Source organism: Aegilops tauschii, chromosome 7 (assembly GCF_002575655.3).
Source record: "Aegilops tauschii subsp. strangulata cultivar AL8/78 chromosome 7, Aet v6.0, whole genome shotgun sequence".
Taxonomy (NCBI): domain Eukaryota; kingdom Viridiplantae; phylum Streptophyta; class Magnoliopsida; order Poales; family Poaceae; genus Aegilops; species Aegilops tauschii.
In genome coordinates this window covers 118,533,773-118,543,216 of record NC_053041.3, presented here as the reverse complement: position 1 = coordinate 118,543,216, position 9,444 = coordinate 118,533,773, and the positions used below count along the sequence as shown (strand labels likewise).

General features: G+C 44.3%; 1 protein-coding gene across 2 annotated transcripts; it reads left to right on the top strand.

Moving 5' to 3' along the window:
• The first annotated feature begins 4,988 nt into the window (after positions 1–4,988).
• On the top strand, positions 4,989–8,512 carry LOC141026580 (uncharacterized). 2 transcript variants are annotated; one of them, XM_073503345.1, is made up of 8 exons: positions 4,989–5,354; positions 5,770–5,840; positions 6,046–6,133; positions 6,292–6,785; positions 6,860–6,988; positions 7,068–7,364; positions 7,441–7,509; positions 8,129–8,512. In XM_073503345.1, exons 4-7 carry the CDS (start codon positions 6,543–6,545, stop codon positions 7,474–7,476), a joined length of 705 nt encoding a protein of 234 aa, XP_073359446.1. In that variant the 5' UTR covers positions 4,989–5,354; positions 5,770–5,840; positions 6,046–6,133; positions 6,292–6,542; the 3' UTR covers positions 7,477–7,509; positions 8,129–8,512. The 2 variants fall into 2 exon arrangements, with proteins under 2 accessions (XP_073359446.1, XP_073359447.1); XM_073503346.1 differs by lacking the exon at positions 5,770–5,840 and having other exon boundaries at positions 4,999–5,354.
• Positions 8,513–9,444: the final 932 nt, after the last annotated feature.

Here is a 9,444-nt window from a genome sequence, read left to right as displayed (position 1 = left end):
AAAGCGGACACCACTGTTTTGGTTGGTGCTCTTTTTATCTTGGGCGATGGTGTAAAATGTATTCCCATTTATCTCGTACCCTTGGAAAGTCGTTATAGTCGAAGATGGTTTCTTGGCCAACATGTACAGCTGATCTCCAACATCATTGTCATTCATTAAATGTTTTCGCAACCAACTGCCGAAAGTCTCCATGTGGGCCTTTCTAATCCAGGATTCAGGCTTCCCCGGGTTGTCCGAGCGTAAAATATTCTTGTGTTGCTTGAAGTACGGAGCCACCAAGCTGGAATTTTGCAGAATTGTGTGGTGTGCTTCAGTCATAGAATGACCGTCCATACATATCGTGGATTCCCTTCCGATCTTGCCTTTTCCACTTAGTCTCCCCTCGTGCCGCGATTGAGGAATACCAATCGGCTTAAGGTCAGGAACATAGTCAATACAGAACTCAATTACCTCCTCATTTCCATAGCCCTTGACGATGCTTCCTTCTGGCCTAGCACGGTTACGAACATATTTCTTTAATACTCCCATGAACCTCTCAAAGGGGAACATATTGTGTAGAAATACAGGACCGAGAATGGAAATCTCTTCGACTAGGTGGACCAGGAGGTGCGTCATAATATCGAAGAAGGATGGTGGGAACACCAACTCGAAACTGACAAGGCATTGGACCACATCGTTCTGTAACCGTGGTAGATCTTCTGGATTGATTACCTTCTGAGAGATTGCATTAAGGAATGCACATAGCTTCACAATGGCTACTCGAACATTTTCCGGTAGGAGCCCCCTCAAAGCAATCGGAAGCAATTGCGTCATAATCACGTGGCAGTCGTGAGACTTCAGGTTTTGGAACTTTTTCTCCGCCATGTTTATTATTCCCTTTATATTCGACGAGAAGCCAGACGGGACCTTCATACTGCTCAGGCATTCAAAAAAAATGACCTTCTCTTCTTTGGTAAGAGCGTAGCTGGCACGACCTTGAAACCATTCCGGATGCCGGTCATCTGGGTCTTTCAAAAGTTGCTGGTCCTGCCGTGCTTCCTTTGTATCATTTGTCTTCCCATACACGCCCAAGAAGCTTAGCAGGTTCACGCAAATATTCTTCGTAACATGCATCACGTCGATTGCAGAGCGGACATCTAGGACTTTCCAATATTCTAGCTCCCAAAATATAGATTTCTTCTTCCACATGGGTGCGTGCCCGTCAACTTCCCGCGGAACTGATTGTCCGCCAGGACCCTTTCCAAAGATGACTTTCAAATCCTTGACCATATCAAATATCTCAGCACCAGTACGTTCCACAGGCTTCGGCCGGTGATCTGCCTTGCCGTTGAAATGCTTGCCTTTCTTTCTTACGTTATGATTTCGGGGAAGAAATCGACGATGACCCAGGTACACGTTCTTCTTACAATTAACCAAACGTACACTTTCAGTCTGATGTAAGTAGTGCGTGCATGCATTGTATCCCTTATTTGTCTGTCCCGAAAGGTTACTGAGAGCAGGCCAATCGTTGATGGTTACAAAAAGCAACGCTCGTAGGTCAAATTCCTCTCCTTTGTGCTCATCCCAGACACGTACACCAGGTCTGGCCCACAACTATAAAAGTTCTTCAACTAATGGCCTTAGGTACACATCGATGTCGTTGCCGGGTTGCTTAGGCCTTGGATGAGAATTGGCATCATAATGAACTTCCGCTTCATGCACAACCAAGGAGGAAGGTTGTAGATGCATAGAGTCACGGGCCAGGTGCTATGGCTGGAGCTCTGCTCGCCAAAAGGATTCATGCCATCAGTACTTAGACCAAATCTTATGTTCCTTGCGTCAGCTGCAAAATCTTTGAACACTCTGTCGATCTTTCTCCATTGTGTTCCATCAGCGGGGTGTCTCAACTCCCCGTCGGACTTACGGTCCTCTTTGTGCCATCGCAACGACTTGGCATGCTTTTTGTTCATGAACAGACGTTTCAACCGTGGTATTATAGGAGCATACCACATCACCTTGGCGGGAACCCTCTTCCTGGGTTTCTCGCCCTCAACATCGTCACCAGGGTCATCGCCTCTGATCTTATAACGCAATACAGTGCATACAGGGCATTCATTCAAATTCTCGTATTCACCGCGGTAGAGGAAGCAGACGTTAATGCATGCATGTATCTTCAGAACCTCTAAACCTAGAGGGCAGACAACCTTCTTTGCTTCGTACGTACTGGCGGGCAACTCGTTATTCTTCGGAAACATATTCTTCAACATTTTCAGCAAATTTTCAAATGATGAGTCACCTACACCTTCCTGTGCCTTCCATTTTAGCAAATCCAGTGTGCAGCCCAGCTTTTTCAGACTATTATCGCATCCTGGATACAACGACTTTTTGTGATCCTCTAACATGCGATCCAAATTCTCCCTCTCCTTGTCAGTTTCGCAGCGTCTCCGTGCATCAGCAATGGTCCGACCAAGATCATCAGCGGGCTCATCATGTGCCTCTTCTTCACCTTCACCTAACCCTTTCCCACCTTCAGCATCATCCTCCATGAAAGTATCACCGAAATGATCATGATAGTTGTCATTGATATCATCCCCTTCTTCATCTTCTTCCATTCTAACCCCTCTTTCTCCATGCTTGGTCCAACAATTATAGCTTGGCATGAAACCGTGCCGAAGCAGGTGCATGTGAACGTCTCTTGAGGAGGAGTAACCCTTCTGATTCTTACAGACAGCACATGGACAAATAATAAAACCTTGCTGCTTGTTCGCATTTGCCACTACGAGGAAATCTTTCAAACCCGTAGTGAACTCGCCGGAGACTCGGGGACCGTACATCCATTGCCGATTCATCTGCATTATTATTATATAAAGTATATAATTAACCATCATGCATTTGTTAAACTAACTAGCTAGAAATAATACAAATTAAACAATGAACTACACACATGCATATTTTATCAATGACACATGAAAGGTTCAAGTTGCTAACCGCGATCGCGGAGGAAAAATAAATGAGAAAGCTCAAGTGTGGCTCGGACACTTCATATCATGTTTGTTTCAGGCTCTCGGGCATTTCATCAAACACCTTGGGTGCATAGGAGGAACCAAAAGTAAACCCACCACCCCCTTCTGAAAATTGTGAAGTGAGCTGAGTGAAGTGAAGTGAGCTGAGTCCTATATATAGGGATGGGCCTTTAGTCCCGGTTGGCCTGGCCAACCGCAACTAAAGGCCTTCGGGGACCTTTAGTCGCGGTTGGCTAGGCCAACCGGGACTAAAGCCCCTCCCGTCCGCCAGCTGGATGGGCCTTTAGTCCCGGTTGGCCTGGCCAACCGCGACTAAAGGCCTTCGGGGACCTTTAGTCCCGGTTGGCCTCCCGTCCGCCAGATGTCGACCGAGCGCGCTGGGCCCAGATAGTTGGTCACGGGTCTCCTCCCGAACCACGACTAAAGACCCCTTTGGTCGCGGTTCAATTGTTTTGGGGACTAATGGGGGCGTATGGAAGCCTCTTTTTCTACCAGTGACAATCCCTAAAATTCAATTGATGTTTTCGGAAAACATTATACCCTTCTGGAGAATAGGCTTTCACACCATTTTATAGATAATGCTATACCGCCAAACGATACATGCTGATTCTAAAAGGAAAGTATAAAGGTATTCCAGAGGCCTCTTAATCCTACAACGTGCTCATCCAGGTCCTAGTGGCATGGTCTTGCATGTGTTGATCTCCTTTCCCAACTCTCGGCTCTATATTGCACATACGAAGCTATATTTAATTTACTCTTTAGGGTGAGGGTGAGTTTCGGAGGGAGGCCACCTTGCTAGCTTTTATAGCATCACCATGCTACATCTTCTATGTGCCTAGTTGCATGATGTGTTGCGTTTTAATTATAAGGACACACACTCAGACACACTACATTTACAATAGCACTCCCACGCACGCATATGCACATGAAAATTAAACTCGGGTGGATAGGCTGCTCCGTTGCAAGTATTACCCAGGCATGACTAAGTTTGCGCATGATGTGGTTCTAAAAAAAATGAAATATTTATTTACTTATTTTTGCGAATAAGAACTTCTCACTACTCAATCAGGGGAAACATTGTCAAGTTTACATAAATCCTCGATTTCTATCGGAGCATGGCGTAGCCACACGGCTGTATGCGCGGCGACCATTCCATCTGGGCTAGCTGATGGCTAGTATGGTTCAGCTCCCTACGAACATGTGATAACACATGCATACATCCCAGACCAAGCAGCCGTTTTGTCTCCTGGAAGAGAGACGCCAAGGTTGTAGCCTCCTTGATCATAGCCGCTGCTACCGTGCTGTCCGTTTCAATGATGAACCCATTAGGAAATGTGCTACGTGCCACAATTCAGTCGCATCTGGATAGGTTCCTCAAAGCGGACAAACCCATTAGGAGAACCAAACTAAATAGATTAATTTTATTACTAAGCTCGTAATTTCGACGAACATGTCCGCGCAAAAGGAACTAGCCAAGCCTGGCTGAAAGTAGGACCTAGCTTTTCACCCAACCTAGTCTCCTAGTGACGCCAAGTTGTACTGTCATACCACCTTGTCTTAACAAACTGTAGTCGGCCACGTACCCATAAGGCCTTGTACAATGCAAGATGTTTAGGAGAGGTGTTTGAAAAAATAGATCAGGCTTTTCTTAAGCACTGATGCTTATTTGTACAGGGCAGACGCACTATCAAAAACTGAAATATTTCTGTGAGTCTCTTATTTTCCTGTCGGGCCCGCGTTAGCGCACAGGGAAATGGGCTTCGGGCCGCAACTGCACGCCAGGAATAGATTTCTTTTCCTGTGTGCTCGTCCATTGACTCACAGGAATAATAATATACCTGTCGGTCGGTTCTCGGCCCACAGGAATAGCCCATTTGGCGCCACAGATTCATCTAATTCGCGCCAAAAGTAGCCCATGTCCCGCCGCTTTGCCAATTCGAGCCCGCCGTTTTTCTCACAAAAAAAGAACATATGGGCTCTATCCACAGATCGCTCCAGACCTAGCTCACTCATGAACATTCTCCCCCAAATCTCAGCCCCCAACCTAGCTCTCTCTCCATCGGCCGGCGGCCGGCTGCGCCCCGAATCCCTCGCCGTCGGTTGTGCCCCCAAATCCCTCGCCTATTCCATTCTCTCGTTCGCCCCCTCCGCCCCCAAATCCCTCGCCTCTTCCATCCTCTCGTCCGCCCCCTCTGCGTGATTCGCTGGTCAGTAGCCCAACGACCCGCTGCCTCCGAAGTGTCGCCGGCAAAGCTCCCTGCGGCTTCCGGAAGAGGTTCGTCGTCAACGACCCCGTGGCCGCCGTCACTCAACCACCGCATCCTTCCCTGAGCGGCGCCCTTTCCAATCCAGGTACCACCCTTTCCTGTACAGGTGACGCTCATATGGCATCTGAGATTTGTTTGTGGTAAGTGGCGGAGGAGCCCATATGGCCAAATCTTTCGTTGTGCTGGTAGTACGTGCCTAATCCATCTAGGAATAAGATGGATTTGATAGAGTTGGGGGTTGTGGTTGTTACCCCCGTTGCTGGTAGTACATGCCTAATCCATGTAGGAATAAGATGGATTTGATATACTTGGGGATTGTGGTAGTTACCCATCCATGGCATCGTATTAGGTCCTATCAGATTCGTGCTGAAAAAAATACAAATCTGTACGCCTACCCTAATTTGGCACTTGTTTTCCAGTAGACTATCAAATACTTTGTTTTGCTCATTAGACTACCAAATACCAAAATCTAAGTCAAATCTTTTGCTTACATCTCCCAGGTTACATGACTTCTGAAGTTATTTCACTTGTTGACGAGAAAGAAAACAGAGTTAAACTGCTGATTGTCAAGGTAGTGGTCAGTACGACATGCTTGTTTTTGTTTAATATTGGTTGATTCCTCAAATATATTCTATGCATGTCTTGTTTTCTGGTCTGATAATGCTTACCAAAGGTTTTTATTATTTTGCTGTTGTGATTGCTTTTTGAGCTCTTTCTTTTTCATTTCCTACTATCCTTATGCTAATTATCTTAAATTGTTATGCTGTGTGTAATAGGATTAGATCTTGGATTTGCTAGTGGACTTTGGGAGTTTCTTAGCCAGTTTGGTGACTCCATATTTTTCACTATTTCAGCAAGTCTTTGGTAAGCATTAAACTTTCAGCATTACATTTTTATCTTATGCGTACATCTGTTTGCTTCCAATTGCTATATATGTATTGTTGTTGCTAAATAGCTCATATTAAGTATGATGTGTTGAGGTTAAATAAGCAAATAGCTGATCTATTCCATTTTCAACACAGAGTTTGTTAAATGGCAGATCGTGCATGGATGTATAATGGTTGGCAGTATGGTCAAATTCCTTCTAACCTATGGCTTGAACAAACCAACCGATTTCTAGAGCATGCATTCTCCTTTCCCGGCGTAGCCGAAGGTGGTAAAATCAAGTGTCCATGTGCCAAGTGTCGTAATTATAATAAGCGCGGTAGGGATGAGGTAGAGAAACACTTGTATAAATATGGGTTTAGGGAAAACTATGAAACGTGGATAGAACATGGTGAGAAGTATGTTCCTAGCCAAGAGGGATCTTCCTCTGCCACAACTTGAATATGATCAATACCTGGAAGGCAGAATACCATGGTTTAAGGAACATGCATGGCCTCATCTTTGTGCTTATTGGTGCTCAAAAGAGTTCAAGTTTTTAAGGAAGAGAGGGCAGGAATCTCGCTTCAAGAGTGAAGATATTGCTCAAAATCCGGGAGGTTCACTGGCATTTGTGGAGGCTCGACAAATTCTGGTATGTCACACTTGTATGAGATTTTTTGCAAATTGTTTCTTATTATTTTGTATTTCATTTAGTTGGTCTTGTAGGCACAGAAATATGGGCCTGAGAAGGCTACCACCCTGAATACGTATGCTGCAATGAAATCTGGATTAAAGAATTGGGATGGCAGTGGCAGCATCAGTTCCACCCTTAGTGGGAAGGCAAAAAAACGCCACGTATGTTCTTGCTCGTCTTCTTATCACCAACTATTTGTTCTGTTTGCATGTTTACAAGTTAAAATTACTATTGTTCTAGGATGATTACTATGATTTGGCTAGAGCCGCACATCCTGATGATTGGGAGGACCGAGAGTTAGATGGGCAAATGTTATATGAGTCATCAGGTGGCATTCCTCGTGGAGCAATTAAGAAGGCTGATGTTATCTCAATAGCTAGAGAGAAGAAACTGAGGCCGTTATCTTCAGCATCATTTCGGCAAACTATTCAAGAAAACGAAGAACTGAAGCGACGAGCTATTCAAGAAAACGAAGAACTGAAGCGACGTAATGAGAACCTTCAAAAGATAGTGGATATGCATGGAAGACTTTTCTTGGTACTTGCAAATCTGTGTACATGTTTCAGATTAATTGTTCAAACCAGCTATTCTAATGTTGCATACTTGTTCATAGGCCCTTTTTAAGGAGATGGGAAAAGAACTACCATAGGAGCTACGGCAAGGAGAAAGTTTCCAACCACATGTAAATACATTACTTCCTGAAACTTGTTCTCAAATTGATGGTCAGCCAACCATTGCAAATAAAGAGTATTATGTTATTTGAGTAGCCATTAGCCATATCATGAATATCTTAGATCTTATTGATTTGTAAGGTACTTTATACAGATTTAGCTTGATAGATGGCACTACTTCCTCTCATCCCCCCCCCCCCCCCCCCCCCCCCAAATATGTTGAGATATGCTTGTGGGAGTGCATCTTGATTCCTGCATGCACATGTAGTCCCAACTTAACTGAATTTACACCATGATTCATTCTATTTTTCTAGGATCTCAATTTTTGGTCACTCTCACTTAGTTAAATTTATCATACTTAAGTTCTTGGCCAAATCTGTTCAAAACACCATTTGTGGTAGATGTTCATTGTTTATTCTGATCATCCTCTCTTAGTTAAAATTACTACTAACGTTGTTGGCCAAATCTGTCCAAAATGGATGTGTTGATGGTTTACTAACAAAAGGCCATTTGGTTTTATTATCATTTATATTTTATACCTGATGGTTTACTGCAACTTTTAATTGGGAAGCCTTTTCTGGTTTGCTTCATAACCTCTCCTGGTTTGTCTAAATAAATAATCTTATGTAGGGGGGCACTAATTCATCTCATATTAGAACCCGAGCGCTTGATGACAACACCGGTGATGGTGATTTGGGTGGAACTGTTGGCGGTGACAACTCCAATGGGAATATCAGCGACATGGCTATTGGTGCAACTAACCTTCACTCCAACAACCTGGAAAGCGAGACTTAGAGTGGTAGTAACCTGGGCAGTGCCTTTGTTGACTTAGAGCATGGTAACACAACTTTGGAACTAATGGTGGTGTTGTTAACAGAGTAGCATTTTGGAAGTTGCAATAGACACTAGAGGCAGGTTATCTACTTCTGGAACTACGATGTATTTTGTTTGTAATGCACTGAAGCTTATCCTTGCAACTTGCAAGTTGAAAAATTTATCTTTTGTTGTCGAGAACTGTTATGTACTTAGATGTGCAAAACTGAATCTTATTAGTCCAATTTATGGTAGTGGTTGACACAAGGATCATCATGGTATAATTTGTGTTGATAGATGCAGTATACAAATTTAAATGGATCATTAAGCTGCACCATCCATTGCTGGCAGTTTCGGACCGACATGACTAATAATTCTGGCTGTGACATGTACAAATTCCTTTCGGGCATGAACTCACAGCGAAATGTAATGAGTATTCCTGTCGGTGATGAACTGACAGCGAAATGTTGCGAATTTTCCTGTCGGCCCGGACCGACAGGGAAATAACGTATAGTCCTGGCTACCCTATACCTGACGAAATCATATTTTCCTGTCGGTCACCGCCAGGAGTGACCGTCAGGGAAATGACCGACAGGCAAAAACAAGTTTCCCTGTCAAGCTATCTCTGTCGGCTTTCCCTGACGGGTGACCGACAGGAAATACTTTCCTTGTCGGGTTCAGCTCTTTTCTTGTCTGTTTCCAACCCATAGAAATATTGCCGTTTCTGATAGTGATGCTTAATTAGGCGTCTCTCCTACAGAAATAGACACTGATGCTTAAGGAAAATCTGGTTTATTTTTATAACCACCTCTCTAAGCACCTAGCATTGTAGAAGGCCTAAACAGCACACATGCCTCATCAAGTGCATAAAGACACAGACCAGACTTTGTTGAAGTGTTGTGATTGTGTGGCCGCACTGGCGCATTGCGTGTGCATAGGGCCTCGGCGGGATGGGGGCACTTCAGGTTACTGTAGCTCCCATATCTTACTTCCTACACGTCAGAGGAGCCAAATCCGTTGTTGTGAACCCTCGGGCCAGGCAGCATAGAGCGCTTCTTGGGCGGTGCGCCGCCTGGTTTTTAAAATGCCCTATGTTCTCAAAAAAAGATTATTATTTTATAGTTTAAATATAT

What these genes read in the sequence shown, in the direction of transcription:
- LOC141026580 (XM_073503345.1), top strand. Translation starts at nt 6,543, where the DNA reads ATGGTGAGAAGTATGTTCCTAGCCAAGAGGGATCTTCCTCTGCCACAA. An exon ending in TGGAGGCTCGACAAATTCTG is followed by an intron (nt 6,786 to 6,859) that starts GTATGTCACACT and finishes TTGGTCTTGTAG; the next exon opens with GCACAGAAATATGGGCCTGA. An exon ending in TGCATGGAAGACTTTTCTTG is followed by an intron (nt 7,365 to 7,440) that starts GTACTTGCAAAT and finishes ACTTGTTCATAG; the next exon opens with GCCCTTTTTAAGGAGATGGG.